A 23,201-nucleotide genomic window follows, 5' to 3' on the forward strand; every position below is an offset into this window, starting at 1 on the left:
AACACGAACAGTGACAATGTAGCCTATAAACATACATGCACAGTACAGTATACAATTGTGGACAATTGAGATTGACCTATATACACATCGCGTTGATGACACATTGTTGTTAAACAACAATATGTAGGTTAGATCATCCAGTGAGGTTTGTCATTGTACATATGCGTCGCCTTGAGTTTACATATGCGCGCAGACGCAGGAATGCAAACAGTGCAATACCGGTACCATATGAATATTTACTGTGCACATTGAGAGTAAGGTCAAGGTCGGGTCATGGCACTCCGCCCCCTGTCTGCGCAAACGTATTACCCGACTAGCAGCGTGAAAATGGCGGAGGAATCGCCACTGACCCAGACGGAACACTGGAAACAACTGGCCGACTCTGTGAAAGATGCTGATTGTGTCTTGCAGGAGGCTATCAACGCCCAACATGACCATCTCATCATGGAAATCGAAACGTCTGATGGTCCGTTAGCAACGAATCTAAGGTGAGAAAATAACCGTCCGGAACATTTTTGATAGAACTATTTCCGCACAAACAACAACAACAACTAGCAGCAGACGATTTATTTGGCACAACCTGTTGGCTATATTGACTCACAACTACGGCACAAATGAGCTGACATACTCGTCTAATGGTCATTAAAGAAGTTATACGGTCACACTAAAGGCGTGTCGATAAAAGGGTCTGTTTTACGAAACCAAAAGCGCTGTATTTTTTATGACAGTTCACTGATTGATCGTATAGGAAGACGGCCTAACACATTCCGCTGGCATGACAGTACTTGAGTTAGTCCGACTTCAGCAAGTTGTGAATACGTCTTTCTGGTCTTATTTGATGCATACAGCGAACAAGGTGGTTCTGCCTCCCTCGTCGATGAGTATAATACATCAACATGCTCCAATAAAGGGTACCACACCCACACACCTACATTTTTAATTCAGCCAGATGTGCTGGCTGGTACTGGCTGTTCTGCTCAGCTGGCTTTGCGGTCTAACATATAATCTGTATTATGTATAAACTAGTCTTCTGCTGGCTGGCAAGAAGAGAGATAGAAATATTGTCTGTCACAGAAGACACAAGCAGATGATAGGTGTGGCCAAACCTTATAATGTTCATGCTATTTTTTTCATATGTAAATTTCGTATGGCAGTTAATAGGATATAAAGCAATTAAGAAAATAACAGATGAAATGAAACAGTGAACTTTTGTTAGTTTTGTTGAAGGTGTAAAATTTGGTATTTGTTCATAACTCCTAGATTGTTTGACGGTCTTAGTAATCACAAAATAATGTTATGACATCGATTGATTGCAGGGCTGTATATGAAAGTGATGAGTTGAGCAGGTTCATGGGCCGCCTGGATTCTCGTATCAAGAACCATGACAAGGAAATTGAACGCATGTGTAACTATCATTATCAGGGATTCATAGATTCCATCCGGGAACTGCTGCAGGTTGGAAGTGATGCCGAAAAACTAAAGGTATGCCCATCTATGAAACTGTACGTTACTTACTTTGTAACCAGTGACAAGATCAGAACTGTACCTGATTTAAAGGAAAAGACAATAAATGATGTAACCTTTGTTATTTTGGATGAGGGTGTAAACAGATCAAAACAGCCACAGAACTTTATAATTGGATATGCCATATAGACACTAGAGAAACTGGAAACGTGATGTTGTGTTACTGTACACTCTTCAATCTATACAGGGTTCATTTTTACATCAGATTTTGTCAGAATGGATTCCTCTAACTTCATCTTGTGAATCCATGGGAGTTTGAATTTAGAATCCTGTATATATTCAAAGATATAAAATACACATTCAGGTTAGGGAAGTAACTTATACCCTTGATAGGTAAAAGATGTGCTCTCAATTTTTGGCTTACTATGAACTACAATATCTTGGTTATGCATGTCATAAAAATAAAAATATACACTTTGGTTGGAATACTTCAGTGGTACGTATATTTGTTCTATTGTTGTCATTTCTTTTACAATTCTTTTAAATCTTGAAAGTTGACTTATAATGATGGAATGTATGGTGGCTAACATTTATGTTAAAACATGTGTTTCATGCTTTTCATTCCGGCTGTTCTAAGGCAATCATGGTGTTTATGAGCTTCAGGCTGTTTTAGAGCCCTCAGCACCTGAGGCCATTATCAGTGCTGAAGACGTGAATGTACACAACACTGATCTTGGCCTTCCTCATCTTTGTCTATAACATTTTCAAGTTATTAATTAAAGACCAAGCTTTGATTTTCTATTCACAGGACGAAATAGCCAGTACTGATCGTGAAGTGCAGGCTTCAAGTAGACCTCTCTTGTCCAAGGGTGAAGAGCTGATTAGGTGTAGAAAAATTCAGAAAAATATTGCATCTGCAATTGAGAGTATTTCTTTGTGTTTACCAGGTGAGCTTTCATGTTATTGTAATTTCATTGAATTGTGCTTACTTTGAAATGTCCTGCAGGTTTTAGACAATAATGATTTTGTAAGGAGAAGACGCAAGCCCTACTTTGCACAGTGGTAATAGTCATCATTTTAGCTGAGGCTTTCTTCTGAAACGTCCATTCAAAGATAAAAGTTTTGGGCTTAGTAAGATGAATGTTGGTATACTGTGACTGGGTGGTTGTCATGTTTGGTGTCCTCAGAACACCAACACTGTAAATCTGTTGTTGTTGTAAAGCCCTGCTGTAATGATATGTGGGTTGTCATATTTAATTACATAATTTTAAAGGTGATATTAAGCTCAAGGATAATATGTATTGTCTCTTCCCTGGAGCAATTGATAAAACTCCTGGAGCAGTTTATGGTTGAGTGGTTAAAACCCTTGCATTTCAATTGCTAGGTCCCCAAGACAAGGTTAAATCAGATTTTCGGACAGGAAATTTTCAATATTCCCTGCTTCAGTTGCTGTTTTGGTCTTTAAGCCAAGAAGCAGTGAACTTGTTTTCTCTTGTGCTCTCTTGTGTGGTTTTACATGAAGTTTGTGGGAAATGGCTTGGCTTCCACCAATGTAGTACATGTTGGGAAGTTTGCAAATAGCTTACCAAAGGTGAGTAGTCCACTCCAGGCAATCCAGTTTCCTCCGTCCATAAAATTATCTGCCATCATATAAATGGAATTTTTTGTTTTAACAAAAATCAAATTAAATACTTTTATATGAAAGAAACATAAAGTGGTATGGTAATATTTGTTTTGCAGTTTTAGAAATGTATGGAAAACTAAGAGAGCAGATGCATCATCATCGGTGAGTAATTCTTTTTGATCTTCAAAGTCTATTCCAGCATTAAAGAAAATAGTGATTGTTTAAACATATGATAATGCGTAATTAAATTACTAGTACAACTTTAATGCTCTTCCTGCATTAAACCTTTGTGACTGAAGTGTGGAAATATATCAGTTCTAGTTGGGTTTTTTTTTTTTTTTTTTTTTCAGGTACTATCCAGCATTGAAAACGTTAGAACAATTAGAGCACACTTATTTGCCACGTGTTAGTCGTTACTGGTTCTCCCAGACCATGGCTGATACAATACCAAAGCTACGAGAGAGTATCAAGGCTGCCTCAATGTCGGAGCTTAAAGATTTCCTTGAAAATATTCGTAAGCACTCCACAAGGATTGGGGAAACTGCTATGAGACATGTAAGTAGACTTGGTTTCTGTTGATTATTCAGTTGTACATGGGTATACAGGAACTCAAGTGCAGTTAAGCGTAAATGCAATGATCAGAATGTTAAATTTATCTCTGAAGTTCTCTTTTGTGTCTAATTAATTGATTTTTGATTTTGTCGTCAAATTATTTTGAAAGAGAAATTATAGAGAGCAGAAATAGATTTCTTTGAAGTTAAGAAATTGAAGCTAAGAAAAGGCTGATGAAGGAAAAACCATTCCTTACTATATGTTGTCATTTTCTCTCTGTGCCAATCCTTCTCAGACATGTATTCTTCGTATAATATAGGCTGCTGAACAGAACAACCTAGACCCAGATCTGGCCAAGAAAAAGAGGAAAAGGAAAGCTCCTGCACCACCCAACCCATTCACAGGGGAGGTGGAGGAAGAGAAAACAGCTAACCCATTTGATGGAGAGCCAGGATCTGATGAGGAGACAGAGGAGGTGGGTGGGGCGCGTCAGGCTGTCATTGTAATCAGACACCCATGGATACATGTGGGCGGGAATTGCGTGGGACAAATGTCAGTTCAGTGTAGATACATGTACAGAGGAGGTGGGTGGGGCAGATTTGAGTGCAGACAGACAAATGTACATGTTCAAGCATGTTCTATTAGGTTACAAGGTCTGCTAATGCAGATGTTACACGCTGGCTTAGTTCAATCACATAACAGAAATAAAATGCACTTGGTTAATAGTGTTTGGAAGAAAGTGATAACCCATATCTGTATAGTGATTTTTATATTTGTTTTGTAGGAACTTAGTGCACAGGACATGGTGGATTTCTCTCCTGTCTACAGATGTCTACACATTTATTCTGTTCTGGTAAGGTCATTGGGTCTGACAAACTTTAAACTACTATGTTATTGTAATTTTATGAGCTCTTGCGCATAAGAGATCTCCAATGCAACTGCTGTGAGTTCAAGTCCAGCTCATGCTGGCCTCCTCTCTGGTCATATGTGGGAAGGTCTGCCAGGAACCTGCGGATGGGCATAGGTGTCCCCTGGGCTTTGGCCAGTTTCCTCCCACCATAATGCTGGCGGCTGTCATATAAGTGAAATATTCTTGAGTGCGGAATAAAACTCCAATCAAATAAATAAATAACTCTGTTTATCTGTTACTCAGAAAGTGGCTTTTTATTTTTAAGCATTTATTTCTTTATTTGTTTTCAATATATGTGATAACATACTTTATGAGATGATGAAGTACCCCCGATACTTTCAATTCCAGGGAGCAAGAGAAACGTTCGAAACTTACTACAGAAAACAAAGGAAAATCCAAGCCAAGTTATCATTGCAAGCTCCGCAAAATATGGTATGAATTTCATATGTTTGGTGTAACTTTTTTCAAACAATTTTCAGCCTGTATTAAGTGATGAAAAGTTCTAAAAGATGGTTTTCATGATTTTTTATGCTTTCGTGTATAGTTTTTATGCAAAGACATGGAATATTTGAATAAGATAAATTGTTGAATTGAGCATTACTGGCAGTGATGTACTTTCTGAAAGTTATATGTAAATCTAAAAATAGCAGTTACGCCCGCACAGTCTGTGATGTGTTTTCATATTTCTTCTATCCTTACAACACTTATGTGTTTTGCCATCATTTTTTTTTTCTTTTCTTTTGTTTTTGTCTTACAGCATGAAACTTTAGATGGGTACAAGCGATACTTCCATGATATCATTGGGTAGGTTGGATAAATACATACATTAAGACAATGGAGTTAGGATAGTTTTCTGTTTCTGAGTGTATGGACTCTATACAAAGTAGAAGAGAGACTGACAAACAGTTAATTTTGTATTTCAGATGAGTACTGATGTGCAGCGAAAATTAATTCAAAGATTTTGAGGAATTAAAAGTTACTATTTAAGCGCTGGTATGGTGGTTGTACCATTGGTCAGTCACAGGCAATACTGTCCGTATTTGTCATGGTTATTTGTTATTAGAACAAAAGCTTTTGAGTATTGATTAGCCTTGAAAAAGATGACGTGTGGTGTAAACACCTGTTTGAAGCACAGCTCTTGTTAGATTAATGGTGACAACATTGTGAGGCCAGTCAAATTACTGGTGAGGGCAGTGGTTTCCTCTCCTGGTGAGGGGCTGTGGTTTCCTCTCCTGGTGAGGGGCAGTGGTTTCCTATCCTGGTGAGGGGCAGTGGTTTCCTCTCATGCATGCCCAGCACTGTTTTGTCCAGCAAGAAAACTTTGAAATTCACATATTCATGTAACATGTTTAGCAGCATCTCGTCAAGAAAACTACAAGTACTTATTTGTTAAAATCTCATGCATCAGTGTTTACTAAAATGTTTATACACACATCTTTCTTTACATCTTTACCCATATGGCACCAATTTGTGTATCACTTGTTATTAATTCTACCTGTCTTTTCTTTACTCAGGTTTTTTGTGGTAGAAGACCACATTTTACATACAACAGCTGGTCTTGTGAATCGGTCAAACATGGATGAACTGTGGGAAATGGCTGTGACTAAAATAGTAGGAGAACTGCACAAAAGCTCGGTGAGAGATTCCTGTTGTATTTCTTTCTTTAACAATGAAGCCAGCTGTTATTTGTGGGAAGTGTTGTTGAAGGATGTGTGTTAAAATTCAAATGAAACTGTTTTCCAAGTGCTCTTTTCTCCAATGTATTCGAATGCCTTTGTGTAGAGAGGTCAAATGATAGTCTAATGTAATTGGTATGTGTAACAAGAAAAAAGTGTTGTTAAGTGGTGTAATATCTGATGTGTGCAAATGTATTTCATTATGATTTTCATTTATTTTTATTCCAGGCACTCTGTAAAGATGACGAAATGATGCTACAGATCAAAAACCTCATAGTTTTATTTTGTCACACTCTGCGTGTAAGTCAAATTATCAGAGATTTCAAGAGTAAAATCTTGTACTTTTGATGTCATACCAGCTGATGAACATGGATGTCTGCTTTTTTTTATGCAAATGAAAATTTTTATGTAATACTATAATTACTCAACCTTTTTATATATTTGCAAGGTGTTTATTCAAGCATATTCTGAAGGCATTATTCTGTGTTATGTGATAAAATTATACTTTAGCAAAGCCCTGAAATCGACCAATCCAACCAACATTGTCTCCAAAATTGAATTTAAAATATGCATAAATTGCACTGAAAGTTGCTCTTTCATATGCAAAAAGGTTGAGGACTTAGGGTAAGCCGTCTGTACCAGTTGAGAAAGGCTGTGGGTAAAGGCTGGAAAGCTTTAATATGAAGTAAAGTATGGAGAGGCAGCTATTTTGCCCTGTGTCTAATGCAATAACACTGACAGTGTAGCATTAAAGGTTGGTGCCGAACATTCAGTAGTTTTCATTCATGTGAATGTACATTTTATACTGATAAATGAAATGATTAAGTTCATTTCAAAATTATTGCAGCCTTCAAATTGTTAGAAGAAAGTCATGTAAATGATGACTAAGCCACAGTGAAATAAAGCTGAAATTTGGTATGCCATTTTAGTTCATTTATTCAGATTATAAGGTCATAGAGGAAACAATTTATCATTGTGTTGTCTTTATTTGCCAGGGCTATGGCTTCAGTGTGGGACAGTTGTCAGACTTACTGCTGGAAATAAGGTAGGATTCTGTTGATACTGTTGATTTTTGGTTCAAAAGAAACAATTGTTTAAGTTCCAACTTGAAAACTTGAGAGAGAGCAGCTTGTGTGTCACTGGGTCAGAGATCTCCATTGCTCCAGGTATCTCCATTGGGATGGGCCCAGAATACTGTCAGTAGGAAGTAGCCGACTTGCAGAAGATTTAAGATTGAGGATACATCTGAATCATGGATGTTTACGTACAGCTCTAGTGTATACTAAAGCTTATTATTTTTAAAAAAATATTTGCACTTTATTACTATTTGTGCAAAGGCCTGTTGTGTTCTTTTTAATTATATGTAGAAGAAATCTTTGATGTCTTGCCTATTCCTTTCAATGCATTATGTTACTTCCTGATTTACTTCCTCTTATTTCTCACTGGCTATCTGTATGTAAACTTGGTTTGAGTTGATACTTCATGCAGGTGTATTATTTTTTCTGTTGATGTTTAGGGACAAGTACAACGAAATATTGATGCAGAAGTGGTCTGGTGTGTTTGATGGGATATTTAATGAGGACAATTACACACCAATCTATGTCCGGGATGCAGAGGAGTGTGTGGCCATCATGGATGGCTTCCCTCTCAGGGGTGAAGCTGACAATGATAAGGTACACTCATACTACACATACACTTCCATCACGTATATACTCTGATACTTTTGCCCTCTCCAACTGTAGCTATGGACAGATACATTTGATTACAATAAATGTCCCACAAATACTAATTTATGTACATATATGTGAGTGAATTGCTATTGTAAAGTTAATCCACTATCCTCTCGTATAGCAATGTTTTAAGTGACCTATTGTAACCTTCATTTTGCAAGGAGAGAGGGATATTTCCATTGACCAATCAATGCACAGTAATGTTTTCATTTATGAATCATTGCTATCAAATCAACAGAATGTCCCTGATAGGCTGAAAGTATATACCAACTAATAATTTTCTACAGATGTGAGTCCGTCCTGAGATGGATTAGTCTCTGTAGTGCTGTCATCTCTCCTGTGAATTGGTTCTTTACAACAGTAAGATGTGTCATCAGAGAAGACAATATCAGGTTGTGTGGGCAAAAACTATTAGGATACTTCCTAATTGTGGGTTGAAAGGATTTATCTGCACTCTTTGAAATTGTTTTAGAAGGTATTTCTTTTTTTTCAGGTACCATACCCTAAAGGATTCCCATACTCTGAATTTGTGCCAAAGATCTATAGTGAAGTCAAGAAGTATATACAGGGTTGTCTCAAGTTCTCAGAGGATCTTCATCTTAGGTACTGATCACTGATCTTATTTTCTGTTGTCATGGCAAATAGTACATATTCCAATCAGAAGTCTGGCTTTGTCAAGGGTATAATACAAATTATCCAGGTGTTGGGAAGGGTATAAAACAAGTTATGTACGTGTTGGGAGGGGCATAATACAAGTTATCCAGGTGTTGGGAAGTGTATAATACAAGTTATCCAGGTGATGGGAAGGGTATAATACAAGTTATCCAGGTGATGGGAAGGGTATAATACAAGTTATCCAGGTGATGGGAAGGGTATAATACAAGTTATCCAGGTGATGGGAAGGGTATAATGCAAGTTATCCAGGTGATGGGAAGGACATAATACAAGTTATCCAGGTGTTGGGAAGGACATAATACAAGTTATCCAGGTGATGGGAAGGGTATAATACAAGTTATCCAGGTGATGGGAAGGGTATAATACAAGTTATCCAGGTGATGGGAAGGACATAATACAAGTTATCCAGGTGATGGGAAGGGTATAATACAAGTTATCCAGGTGATGGGAAGGGTATAATACAAGTTATCCAGGTGATGGGAAGGGTATAATACAAGTTATCCAGGTGTTGGGAAGGGTATAATGCAAGTTATCCAGGTGATGGGAAGGACATAATACAAGTTATCCAGGTGTTGGGAAGGACATAATACAAGTTATCCAGGTGTTGGGAAGTGTATAATACAAGTTATCCAGGTGATGGGAAGGGTATAATACAAGTTATCCAGGTGATGGGAAGAGTATAATACAAGTTATCCAGGTGATGGGAAGGGTATAATACAAGTTATCCAGGTGTTGGGAAGGGTATAATACAAGTTATCCAGGTGATGGGAAGGGTATAATACAAGTTATCCAGGTGCTGGGAAGGGTATAATACAAGTTATCAAGGTGTTGGGAAGGACATAATACAAGTTATCCAGGTGATGGAAAGGACATAATACAAGTTATCCAGGTGATGAAAAGGGTATAATACAAGTTATCCAGGTGTTGGGAAGGACATAATACAAGTTATCCAGGTGATGGGAAGGGTATAATACAAGTTATCCAGGTGTTGGGAAGGACATAATACAAGTTATCCAGGTGATGGAAAGGACATAATACAAGTTATCCAGGTGATGAAAAGGGTATAATACAAGTTATCCAGGTGTTGGGAAGGGTATAATACAAGTTATCCACATGTTGGGAAGGGTATAAAACAAGTTATCCAGGTGTTGGGAAGCGTATAATGCAAGTTATCCACATGTTGGGAAGGGCATAATACAAGTTATCCAGGTGTTGGGAAGGGCATAATACAAGTTATCCAGGTGATGGGAAGGACATAATACAAGTTATCCAGGTGCTGGGAAGGGTATAATACAAGTTATCCAGGTGTTGGGAAGGACATAATACAAGTTATCCAGGTGATGGAAAGGACATAATACAAGTTATCCAGGTGATGAAAAGGGTATAATACAAGTTATCCAGGTGCTGGGAAGGACATAATACAAGTTACCCAGGTGTTGGGAAGGGCATAATACAAGTTATCCACATGTTGGGAAGGGCATGTTGACATTTGAACTGGTTCAGAGTTAAAATTTCACACCCAGGGATTAAATCCTAATGTACCCTTCTTGTCACCCGTACAACGGTTTTTTCTGTGTAATATTTATCAAATAGAAATAATTTAAGCACTGATATAGTGGTGTGACGTCAGAATGAAGTGTCGCAAAATTCAGCATCAATAAGAAAAAGGACATCAACTGAACTTGTCATGCTTATTTCTGCACAATAATTCAGCCACACAGGGTGTAACTATTTAAGTCCTTGTTGTAGTTTATATAACCTGTGCAGGTGTGGTCTGCAGCTTTGTCAAATGTACACTGATATTTTAACCCGTCTTATCAGTTGAGAATGATCCAGGGGCAACATTAAATGTAGAAGTCATTGGTGGGAATACGGTCTTCAAACTTAATTTCAGCGAATATGAACTGCAAGTCTGTGCTTCACACATGGAAAGTTACAGTGGACTTGGTATTTTTCCACCCATAAAACTAACTGCTGTGATATAGGTGGACAATTGTGGAGTAAATAGTGGCATTAAACAACAATCAAACGATCAAATAAATAGTTCATAACACTGTGTAATTTTGAATGTGAACATATCAACTACAAATCTTCCACAGCCATACAGAAATTGATGACATGATCCGGAAATCTGCAAATATGTTGTTAACAAAGACACTGAGTGGTTGTCTCTCCAAGTTGATCAGGCGACCGAACCTGACTCTATTGCAGGTAAGTGCTAGCAAGAGCTTTTTACATTTAGATTCCATTGTAAGCAGTAAAAAGTACAATTAGTTAGTCAATGTTTGCCAAGGATTATGTGATTTAGTATGAGACATCAGCCAACGTATGTTGTGTAATCATCACCTCTTTTCGAACCCCTGCTTGATTAGATATACATATCTGATACAAAAAGGTATAAAATGGGTCCATAAAAACATTCTGGCTTTTTTATTGGCTAAGAATGGTAAGAGAATTGATGGTACGCATTAAATAAAAGTTAAATAAAAATACTTTGTCTATCATCTGACCTAAATCACTGTTTTTGTGGCTAAGTGGGTAGATCTTCTGCCTCCTTTGAGAGTCATACAGATGGCATACAAATACAACTGAAAACATTTTGATATCTACAAGTAATGTTTTTCCACTCAGTTCCATATCTGAGTAATACAGTTTACAAAAATGCCATTTTATGTTTTGTATTTTACAGTTGATCCAAATATCAATTAACATGAACTACCTTGAGAAGTCCTGCGCATATTTGGAAGACTTCATCTCCAGTATCACAGGGTAAGGTGGTTTTGTTCACATATATTAATTCTCTGATTGGGCATTCCAGTAGATTAAAATACTTAGTATTTTCTCGTAACAAAATTTTGTTTGTTCGTAAGTTAGAGTAGTTTACCAAATGCTTGTGTGTGTGATACATCCAGTTTTATATTACTCTTGTTAACTGCTGTGTGTATATATATTCTCTAGGTCATGTCGTGCCCCAAGCATCGGCATCCAAGTCCATTAACAAGGAAAGCAATGTTTAAATAATGACACGTTCAGAATACTCCCTCATTAATGCTCTCTGTGAATGGCGAGCTCTCTGGTAGCCTTGGTATCAGATCTAATTTTTAGTTATATTTAATTGTTTGTGTTTGATTGAGTGGTTTGTATATTCTCATTATCAGGGCGGAGAAGGACAGTGTTCATGTGGCTAAATTACACGGAACTTCAATGTTTAAAGTATGTGACTGACAGTTTTGGATGCATAAAACTTTGCACACTTTTTCTGAATCTCCAGTAATATATACTGCTTACATCTGTGTACATGTAATCTTGATAATTTGTGATAAACCATAAGGTCAGTCGAGTAGAATTTCATCACTATAAGTGGTTTCATTACTGTAATTTCATCACTGGTGGTTTAAAGTGAGCAAGAATTAGAAGTACATGTGTATGTGATGAGTGAGTCATTGCACATGTGTTGGTTAACATTGTAAATCTTCTATCCTTTCAACCTCTTAAGTACTTTTTTCCCTGGAATTTATGCATACAATGATTATGAAATTAAAAATGATTTTGAAGGCCACCAAAGACACAAGCTTCGTAAAACAGAATGTTTCAAAATATTGTTCCCAGTTGTGGTTGAAGAATTAGTGTAATTTGATTTTGTAAGACTTTTGTAAGACTGCATTGATGATTTTCCCTTGTTTAATGGTGATTCATGTTGAAGTTGTAATCTTACAGGATGCAAAGAATGAAGCAGAGGAACAAATTTATAAGCAGCTGAATAACAAAATTGATGAATTTTTAGAACTAGGTAGGTGGAATTTTTGCTGATTTATTGATGGTTTATTTTGAAGTATAAATCAATAAAATCACTACTTATGAACTATTTGTTGTTAGATACATGTTATTATTATGTTTCTCCAAAATGTTACATGCATCTGGAAATATTTTTCAGTGACAATGGGTATATAATAAAATATGTACTTATGCTAGCAAAAAAAAAAAGACTAATGAAAAGTTAACATTATATTGGAGTTAATAATGTGCCAGTATTTTATCCCCATATATCCCATTTCATCTCTATATGTCCCATATCTTGCTTTCTTTTACAGCCAGTTATGACTGGTTATTAGTAGACCCCAAGGGCCATGCCAGTGGATACCTCATGGATCTTATTGCCTTCTTACAGAGTACCTTTATGTCCTTCACCAATCTCCCGGTGAGTTATGTGCCCCTGTGTACCAGGCTACAAATACATGTACATGTACCTGACAATCCTGAGACTGCTTTAAAGAGAAGCATTTAGGAGATGGCAGATGTAGTTTTGGGGACTTACTTCAGATATCTGTTGAGAGAAGCATTTCTTCACAAGAGATCAAAAACTGTTTTTATGTGAATGCAATGGGGACATTTTGTAAATAACCTCTAGTTTGTGTTTGTGATATCATTATATGCATCTTGTTAGAAATTCCAAACTTCAGTACAGAATGTAACATCTAACTTTTCAGGACAAAGTTGCCAAAACAGCATGCATGTCATCGTGTAAGCATATTTCCACCAGCTTGATGCAATTCCTCCTGGACAACGATATGAAGCAGATTTCCATGGGTGCTCTACAGCAGTTTAACCTAGATCTGATGCAGTGTGAACGTGAGCCACAGTTCTACATTCACAGTTGTTCTTTATACCATACCAGTTATATTTGCCAGTATTGTAACATTATTGTAGAAAACTGCCTTGTAAGCTTGGCAAATTTTGTCATGGTACTGCGGTGAATATTCATTCTAAGCATGGTAATTCGTTACATTTTCGTGCACAGTGGGGACTCTTGTCCAAGCCGATTGACCTTTGTTCTCATGTAATGTATGAATACTATGTTGCTAATTTGCCCTCAATTCATCATCGCTAGGGGAGGAATGAACAATAAACCTTTGAGTGAGTGAGTGAGTGCTTGGGGTTTAATGCTGTACTTAACAAGTTTTTAGTCATATGATGACGAAGGAGTCGTTAGAGTGCATGTAATGTGCCTCCTTGACGTTGGATGCATTTCCACCGCGCTCTTTTATCTAGTGTTGCCTCACTGAAATGACTTGGCGAAGGCAAGTAAACCTTCCTGTCCAAGCCATTATACTGATACGGGTCAACCAATCCTTGCACTATCTCCTTAATGTTGAACACCAAGCGAGGAAGTTACAACTTCCTCTTTTTAAGGTGTTAGGTGGGACCTGACCCAGGATTGATTCTGAATCTGCTGCCTAAGCGGACGCTCTACCAACTGTGCTGTTGGGGCCAGTGTAGACCTCTGAGCTTGGGAATGAATTGCTTTGGATAGAAAGGTTGCCCCATTTATATACATGCAGAATGACTTCATATGTGTGATGTATCTTTTGAAATGTGTGAAATGCAGTGCTACTGCTTTCAGACTCAGTTATGTAGTACTTAATGTACGTATCCATTGTTTTTCTGTTGACTTCATACATGTAACTGTGAAACAAAATAACCAGAAATCACCTACCTCAGGTGTAAGATAATTCTGAATGCTGTATAGCTTGAGATGTTGAAAACTTTCAGTGGTCAGAATGGTTTTTATTCCCATCCTCTCTTGTAGAATTTGCAGCCTCTGAGCCTGTACCTGGGTTTAATGATGGCACCTTACAACTCGCCTTTTCTGATCTTAGACAGGTGAGTCCTGTACAGTACGGAATGTTTGGATGTTTTGTGTGATAGTCTGTATGAGGTTAAGACACTAATTTTAGGTGTTCAGATATCTGGTTCATACATTGCAATGTGGCATGATAAATTGTCCAAATACTGTTCTTCTGAATTCAGTAGACGATAATAATGGGATAGTTTAATTAGTTGGCTGGCAGAATTAGAATGGTCACAAAGATCCTTTCATTGTTTTTCCACAGACAGATTCTAGCCTATAAGCATAAGTGATAACATCCATGGAGCCTTTTTATGAAGTAGTGGCAAATTGTATCAGATCTAACTTGATTTAGCATTATGATAGCTTTGTAAAACAGGCCCCTTGTGATAAGGTTATCAACATTTTATGCATTAGTTGTCTTTGAAATATTGAAATTGCTGATGTATTGTTTCAGCTGTTGGATCTGTTTCTGAACTGGGACTGGTCAGTGTATTTAGCAGACTATGGCCAGCCTAACCACAAATACATCCGGGTGACTCCCCACACAGCCATTACCATTCTGGAAAAGTAAGTTCTGTGAAGAAAAGTAACTTCAAGGTCTGGTAGAAGTGCCAGGATGTCTCATTCTCATACAGTGTTTATGTGTCAAGAACCAAACATGCATGTATTTATTTAATGACACAAATACCAAATTTCAGGAGAATGCATTTTTTTTGTAAGTAGCTTCACTGTGTGTTAAGGGTTTTTGAAGCCATTGTATCTATAGGTCTGCAACTCCAGATTAGGTGTCTGTTAGACAGTGATTATCCTGTGTAAAATGAGTTACATGTGGATGTTCATGAATGGGTGTTCATAGAACACACCCTTTGCACATAACCAATTTTCTACCCTATTGTCTTCTGATTATGCAGCACTTGATGCATTCAGTTCTCAGTGAAAACATCACAAACATTGATAATATATGGGTAATGAACTCAAACTTACAAAATTATAACAGTTTTGTAATTGTCAGTGAATAGTGATTTCATGTACCTGTTCTATGTACAGAACTGCTGTGTATATGTGAATGTGCAAAACCAGACAGAAGGGTGAAGAAAGGATGTCTGTTTTTTTCAAATGGCTTCTTGCCTCATCACCTGATCCTATTGGTGTTTTGGCCTTTTGTCTGTGGTATGCTATGGGCGACACTGTGGCAGTAATACAAAGCAAGAGTGAAGAGCAGAGCATGTACTTGTACTGTGTGGAAGATTAGTTTAAAAGTGTTTTGAACTATCTAAATACTTGTAGATTAAATAGTGCCATTAGATGTGTATAATAGTATGACACAGCTTTGTAACAAAAGGTTATTTGATCCTGAAATATTTAAGTCACATACATGTATTAACAATTAAGGTCTTTGAATAAAACAGTGGCAGAAACTCTTAATGATCTAATTTACGGTTTAGAAAGTTTTTATTTCGTCTAATTCCAGATTGAATAATGCTGACAAGAAGAAAAACAACTTGTTTGCATGGAAGGGTAAAAACGAGAGAGACAAGAAGAAGTTACTGGACACTGTGTTAAAACAGCTGAGAGGCTTGGTAAATGGAACTGCCCCTCATAGTTGAACATTTTAACAGGATTCCAATCACAGAGAGCTTTCGATGCGCTTTAGCTTATGTAACTGTTATTTTGCGGTCAGAATTGCTGAAAAGATTTCCTCGCGTTGGTTGAGTTTGCATCACACATTTAAGAAATTGTTCTGTTTAGGAGTTTCTGTGGCAAACTGGTGCTAATTTGTCAGCTTACCGATGAGGACAAGAAGGCATTTGTATTTCTTCGTAACTTCATTGAATAGTCTCTCAACACTGTTGTATTTTATTTTGTTATAGTATCTTATTTAATTTTCTTTTTATATTAGTTTGAACATTTGCTTATCATGGCCTAGTATATAGCTCATTTTTGTGGGGGGATTGTTCAGCTTATGTTTACCTATATAAATGTGATATACGAACAACCTGCAGAGCAGTAGACTGTGATCGGGTACGAATGTATAAATTGTCTCCCCTTGGTAAGTGTTTGTGAAAAAGGAGTTTCAAATGGTTGTTCTTTCTTTTTTTCAAGAAAAATAAATAAATAAAACAAAATCTGTCCACCACTAGATACATAACAAAAGCAAACAATGTACCATTTGCACTACATTTTTAACTTTAAACTTTGCTCTCTGTCTTACTATATATGTGCATCAATATAACATCCTTTATATGAAGATTGAACAACTTTAGTAAATCCATAGGGGCAAATATTTATTGCATAAATGAAAAAATGGCTTACTGTACTTACGTTCCAGCATTCATGTCACTATAGTCATTTTAGCCTGTTGCAGCTTTCATTAGAGAACTGTTCGTCTTCAGCTATTACCAATGGTATGTGCAGCTTTTTTTTTTTTGGGAAAAGATGAACTCGCCACTTCTCGTTTTCTATTTCATCTATAAACACTTTTACACGTGGAAACGTTGTAGAATATCACTGGTTTTACAAGTTTATCTGACAGTTCAAAGTAGTCAAGTGCCAGTATTACACTCTAACTTATTACAAATATAATGATTTTGGGACTATGTGAGAGGACTTTGATGTTTGCAAATTTCAGGCCAGGGATTATTGTGGTGTTTTATGTGTGATGTCTGCATGCTGGCATGCGAAGCTTTAATTGAGGTCTTCAACACAGCAATACAGGATGTTTTATGCTCCCAAGCCTTGTGATTTGCAGGGTTGTTATCAAAGAACATAGCAATTGAGAACTCCTGAAGACGTCTTATCAGTGCTAATTTTAATGTATGCTGCCAGATTTGTAAATAGTGTGAATTTTATTCTGTCACAATGATGCAATGTTAAGAAATAACTCTTACCATGAAGTTTTTGAGTGAACCCATGGTTCCCATTCATATGTTCACCCATTCACCTGAAAGAACCCCCGTTGTCTTGTCCTATAACGTTCCTCACAAGGGATGATTAAGTGTGCACACGAATCTAGGTGTTAAAATTGTCCATTATCTGTGTTAGGTAAGGTTAATTCATCGTGATATGAAAAATGGTATTAAACTATGAAAATAAGTTTCCGAAAGAGTCCATGAAATTTTATGTAACTTGGTGCTACTGTTGAGTGCATGCATTATTTATTCTCCAACACAACTGTCCATGTGCAACAAATATGAAGCAGATGCTTGTCCTAAGAGAGCTCCATAAGCATTTGTTGTCCTTTGTTACATGAGTAGGCCATAAGTACACAACTACGGTACCCTAATTCCTCAAGCTTTCCACATATAACAGAGCAACTTTCAGTGCAATATCTGCATGCTTTTAATTCGATTTTGGATGGATTGGCCAATTTCAAGGGCTCACAATAAGTGTAATTTTATCAGTCTACACAGAATAATGCCCTCCGAATTCGCCTGAATAAACATCTTACAAACATGCAAAAAGTATGAATAATTACATATACATGTATAAGAAGTTAATTTGTCACCACTACAGTGTGGGCGCCTCCGTGGCTCAGTCGGTTAGCGCGCTAGCGCAGCATAATGGCTTCCTCTCCGGCCGTACGTGGAAAGGTCCATCAGCAACCTGTGAATGGTCGTGGGTTTCCCCCGGGCTCTGCCCGGTTTCCTCCCACCATAATGCTGGCCGCCGTCGTAAAAGTGAAATAATTTTGAGTACGGCGTAAAACACCAAACAACAAAATAAATAAATCACTACAGAGTTTCAAATCAGATTTGAAAATGAGAAATTTCTGTCACAGGCACTGTATTTTGGCTAAAGTTAAGCATTTTTCAATCAATTTTTTGCTTCATCCACCTTTATATTGTTTTGTTGTTGTTGTAGACTTTGACTAAATTCTTATCAGAAAGACTAAGATGTTGGCATCAGAAGTATCATTTTAAGGCCTTTATGTGGTACTGAAAGTGAATTTTTACACACCAAACTTCAACTGAAATACGATGTTATAGGATTTTACAGGATGGCCATCCCTACAAAAACAGTGAGGCTGATCCTGTTTAATATATGTTGATGTGTGTGCAGAAGTCAGACATGGATGTTCAGCAATTCTAGTAAAATCAAGGTTGTTGAGAAGCTAATGATACAAATAACATGTACATGTGTACAAGACTTCATTACCTAATTATGGTAGTCATTATACTTGTTTCTTGCCTAGGACTTCCGTGCATGTACAGTGTCTTGTATAATAGTAATATCTGATGTTTTACCAGCTTGAGATAGAAACAGAGTGCAATATATATGTACAGTTTGAAGCATATTAAATAATACAGAATTGTTTTCATATAGTGATAGTATTGATTGCAGATCTCGTGTAAACTGTTCTTGTATGCTTATTTCCATATTGGAAGATCACATGTTTACTGGTACAAGATACTTGGTTCACATGCACCAAAGAGTCTGCTTGTTTGAGCCTTTTACTGTCCTAGAACGTATTCATGATTTATATATGTGGCCTTGCAATTTCAAATACTCACTGCTTCTTGCCGTGAAGCACTAATCCGAATATTAAGAACAATTTTTGTGATAAAAATGAACATGCCACGTAGATGTACATTATGTAAGATGTAAGATTATGTAAGAATTTTCACTATGTATATAAACTGTACATAATCGTCACTTTATGAACTATACACTTCTAAATAAATGTACCATCATCTGCCATTCTGTTTCTCAGTTCAGTTTATTCGATAAAAACTTGCAGCAGGAACCATTTTCCCTACTCAGTTTACATATCGCGACCTGAGAATAACAGGGTTCTAACTGACATTTTTGTGAAAAATGAGTTTGATGGTGGGTATTGTTTGTGTAACAAAGTTCTATCTACTGAAAGAACTCGATGACCTGAAACCTAATAGTAATGCTGTCTACAACACAATTACAGAGTTCTAATTCACGATTTGACACACTGGTCAGAATAACATGGTTCTATCTGCCGCCTTTGTCCAGTAAGAGTGGGTGTCTTATCTTCCTGAATCGACAACCAACCAGATTCCAGGTTACATTCACAGTAGGTGAACCTCCATCTAGCAGAATGGCTGAACGCATGGATTTGGCTCGTCTTTTAGCCCAACTTGATCGTCCCAGTGACGAAGAACATGGTGACACAGACACAAGTAGTATGCAGGACAGGTAAGGAAGTGTTTTGGGGTGGATTTGCACATGTAAAGTAACTTAATCTCTCGTGATATATTACTTAATGTAAGTTCCAATGTAGTGTGGACATCATACCATCACCAGATCAACCACATAGAGTCAAATAGAACCTTGTAACTCTAAACTGAACAAAAAGACAAGTCCGTTTTCAGGGTGTCTCCAAACAGAGCTTCCAGCTTAGTTGATGTGTATATAATGCATGAAAGGCATGTAAATAAAAAATACCAATTTTACGATGCAAAAATTATAAAAAATTAAATTAAAAATAAACATGAACTGTGTTAAAATGTAAATATATATTGAAATATGTATATAATTATTTCCAAGCTGAAGCAATCGATTTCCGTAAAAAATGTTTTTTTTTGGTTTTTTTTTGTTACAGTGATTCTGCTGAATACGTGACGGTTGACCCTGTTATAACCTTTGATGGAGACCCTTCCTCTGCAACAACAGAATCTCTTGGGGAAGGATGTTCTAGTAAAAATACCACAGATGAAGATATTGCTCGTCCAGATCCGATGGAGGCCTCTACGATTGCTGACGACTCTCAGAAAGATCCAGATGTTGCAGACTCCTGCGTGGACGATGACTCCTCCACTGATGAATCTGCGTCCCTGGGTGAACATCTTAAAAAGGGACGGTCTCGTAAACGAGCACGAGATCCAAGTCAATGGAAAGCTAATGTACGGAAGAGGCTATGAAGGGAAACCCTACCTTTCTGTTAGGAAGAAGATGGTAACAGGGAGAGAAATAAAGAATTTGAAAAACTGTCATACGTCTTGCAGGTTTAAATGCATGGAAAACATTAGCCAGGAAGACAGGGTTCAGATTCATGATGCTTATTACCAGTTGAATCAAAACCGTAAATATGATTTCATTGCTACAACTACAAGTTACGGTAAGACAGACAGGCCCACTGGAAAGGGCCCCTCCCGGAGGAAGAAATCAATTAGATATTTCTTCTTCCTTTCCGAGAAGAAAATGCGTGTTTGCAAGCCATACTATCTGGGCACATTATGTATTAGTCAAAAGGTCATATACAATGTCCATGAGAAAAAAGATAAAACTGGTACACCAAAAGCAGACGGAAGAGGCAAGCATGCCAAGAAAGTCACACATGAAGAGGTTGTTCAGGGAGTAAAAAATCATATCCTGTCTTTTCCGGCTGTTGAGTCGCACTATTGTCGTGCAAAAACAGAAAAACGCTACTTGGAATCGAACTTGAATGTAACAAAAATGTACGACCTCTGTGTGGAAAAGTGTAATGTAGACAAAACGGCTGCTGTAAAGCTCTCTTTCTATCGTCATACTTTCAATTCAATGATTCCAGCTCTTGATTTCCATAAGCCTAAGTCTGACAGATGCGACAAATGTGAGATATATGACACTGCCAAAAACAACAACCTCTTAACTGACACGCTACAGCAATCTCACCAAGCCCATGTGAACAAAAAGGAAGCCATGCGTGAAGAAAGGCGAACTGATCGCAACAACAAAGATAAGCTCGTTGTTTCCTTTGACCTGCAAAATGTGATCACATGCCCAAAGGCTGAAATAAGCTCGTTCTTCTACAGGGGAAAGTTAAACATGTACAACTTAACAGGATATGATTCCATTTCTAAAACTGGTTACTGTGCTGTTTGGTGTGAGACAGTAAGTGGGCGTTCTGCCAATGACATAGCGAGTGCGCTGATTCAAATACTTGAAAGACTCGTTGTTAATCACAAAGGGATGGTCAAAAAAAATCACCACATGGAGTGATAGCTGTGTGCCACAGAACAGAAACAGTGTGATTGCGTTTGCTGTTGCAGAGTTTCTCAACAGACATCCAGATATTGAAACAGTGACCATGAAATATTGCACACCCGGCCATTCTGCAGTGCAAGAGATTGACAACATCCATAGTGTCTTGGAAAAGGCGATGTCTGTAGCTGAATTTTACTCACCAGTGTCAGCTATTCGAATCATGCTAAAGGCTAGGAGAAAATGTCCATACACTGTCATTCAGATGAGGGGTGACCACTTTAAGGACTACCAAACTTGTGCCAAATCTCTTTCCTACACTAAGATCCCTTTCTCGAAAGTAACCTCATTGAAGCTGTCGTCTGAAACACCATTTCAGGTCCAGTACAAAACCTCCCAGCAATCTGAGAGATTTGAAGTTGGGGATCTAAATCATTTAAGGAGGGGAAGGCAAAACCGGGTAATCAGTTTTGATAATCTGCGGCCAAAAGCTCTGGTTAGTGGGCAGTTTCATAAAATCCCCCAAGCCAAAGTAGCTGATCTCAAGGAAATGATGAAATTCATGCCCCTGGTAGACAGAGAATATTACAAAGCAACATTCCGTATCTGATATGTAATATGGAACTTTAATACTGAACTGGTGAACTTGCGTGGTTACGCAATTGCCATTTGCATGTATTTTGTTTGTTCTGGGAGTCTGTTTCTTAATGACACTATCACACAGTGAATGTTCTCAATAATTACAAGTAAAGCCGATTTGTTTCATAAAATGTTGTTCAGTTACTGCTTTTTTAAAAATTTCGTGACATCAGATAGAACCTTGTAACTTTTAGTGGTACTTTGGCTTTTAAAGTAACAAGGTTCTATTTGTAGCATTTGAATTGCTAACTTCCTAAGTTTTACAGAAAACCCGGAGATCATCGGGCGTGAAAAAGTACACACTACAATGAAACAATATAGGCTCATACTTAAATCGTTCATTTATGACTCAGTGGACGGTGAGCACTTGTACTTCACAAGTCATTTCATCGAAATGACCTCAATGTTAGTTAGAACCCTGTTATTCTCAGGTCGCGATATATATATATATATCTATATTTTATTTCCTCAGTAGTTAATACCTTACTGTTACCTGGGGGAACTACAGTGTATAGCGTTGCACCCCACATCAGTTGTTTTCCGGACTTTTTTTTTGAACAGTTCAGAAACTTGGCACATGGCTCCACAAGAACCAGTTACAGATTAAGCCAGGAGTTTCGTTCCGTGAAATCTAATTTCGACAAAATTATTGCCGATTTTGTCCAAATCTTAATCTTTAACAATTTTCCACGCTTTTTTCATTGTATTGAATTGAAGATTGGTACCTGGCTTCAGCATAACATGTCACAGATCAAGTTTGAGGTTTGGACCCATACTTTTAATTTGTACAAGATTACGGCCATGTTCCCGATTGTTTTTCAGAATAGTTCATTGTGTTGAATTGAAACTTAATACATATTATTTCATTCATCTCTATAACTCTTAGGTTAATTTGTGTGCAAAGGGTTTAATGCTGCTTTGAACAATATTTCAGTCCTATCTTGACAGCAGCAGGCAGGTTCCAGTGTTGACATATCCCATTCACTGGTTATTCACTGGTTTAATTTGTGCTTAATGAAGAACTCCAGAATTTTTCACAAGTATACAGCTACAGTTTATGGCTGGAGGAAAGTAAGAGTGCCAAGAGTAAATCACCAACTTTCATAGGTACCTGTCAAACCTCTTGATGGGAAGCTGAAACAGCAAGAACCAGTCAAGGTTGCAGAGAGCCAACCATTTAACCATCTGAGCCATACAATGCCTAGGACATACATTACACGGCTTGTGTGCTATGCTAAAAACACCAGACACGACAGCTCACCCAGTTGTAGTATTTGGCCTATCCAATAATGTGGTCAGTCAGGTTTCAAGATAGTCCCCAGATGCATCTGGTAACAAAGCTGCCATGTTGTTTCCATTTCTTACTTTC

At 37.4% G+C, this 23,201-nt stretch overlaps 2 protein-coding genes across 2 annotated transcripts; both read left to right on the forward strand.

Moving 5' to 3' along the window:
* The first annotated feature begins 334 nt into the window (after nucleotides 1-334).
* On the forward strand, nucleotides 335-17,404 carry LOC135469336 (exocyst complex component 6B-like). Its single transcript, XM_064747961.1, has 23 exons — nucleotides 335-488; nucleotides 1,317-1,482; nucleotides 2,273-2,411; nucleotides 3,205-3,250; nucleotides 3,439-3,643; nucleotides 3,960-4,115; nucleotides 4,425-4,493; nucleotides 4,899-4,982; nucleotides 5,308-5,354; nucleotides 6,065-6,185; nucleotides 6,455-6,526; nucleotides 7,222-7,271; nucleotides 7,743-7,899; nucleotides 8,450-8,559; nucleotides 10,731-10,842; nucleotides 11,321-11,400; nucleotides 11,790-11,844; nucleotides 12,349-12,421; nucleotides 12,723-12,829; nucleotides 13,119-13,260; nucleotides 14,219-14,292; nucleotides 14,715-14,827; nucleotides 15,732-17,404. The coding sequence occupies exons 1-23, from the start codon at nucleotides 445-447 to the stop codon at nucleotides 15,865-15,867; spliced, it is 2,358 nt and encodes a 785-aa protein (XP_064604031.1). The 5' UTR covers nucleotides 335-444; the 3' UTR covers nucleotides 15,868-17,404.
* A 1,852-nt stretch (nucleotides 17,405-19,256) lies between these two features.
* On the forward strand, nucleotides 19,257-20,447 carry LOC135469351 (uncharacterized). The gene is made up of 2 exons (XM_064747980.1): nucleotides 19,257-19,426; nucleotides 19,833-20,447. The coding sequence occupies exons 1-2, from the start codon at nucleotides 19,329-19,331 to the stop codon at nucleotides 20,149-20,151; spliced, it is 417 nt and encodes a 138-aa protein (XP_064604050.1). The 5' UTR covers nucleotides 19,257-19,328; the 3' UTR covers nucleotides 20,152-20,447.
* Nucleotides 20,448-23,201: the final 2,754 nt, after the last annotated feature.

This window comes from Liolophura sinensis, chromosome 6 (assembly GCF_032854445.1).
Source record: "Liolophura sinensis isolate JHLJ2023 chromosome 6, CUHK_Ljap_v2, whole genome shotgun sequence".
Classification (NCBI taxonomy): Eukaryota; Metazoa; Mollusca; class Polyplacophora; order Chitonida; family Chitonidae; genus Liolophura; species Liolophura sinensis.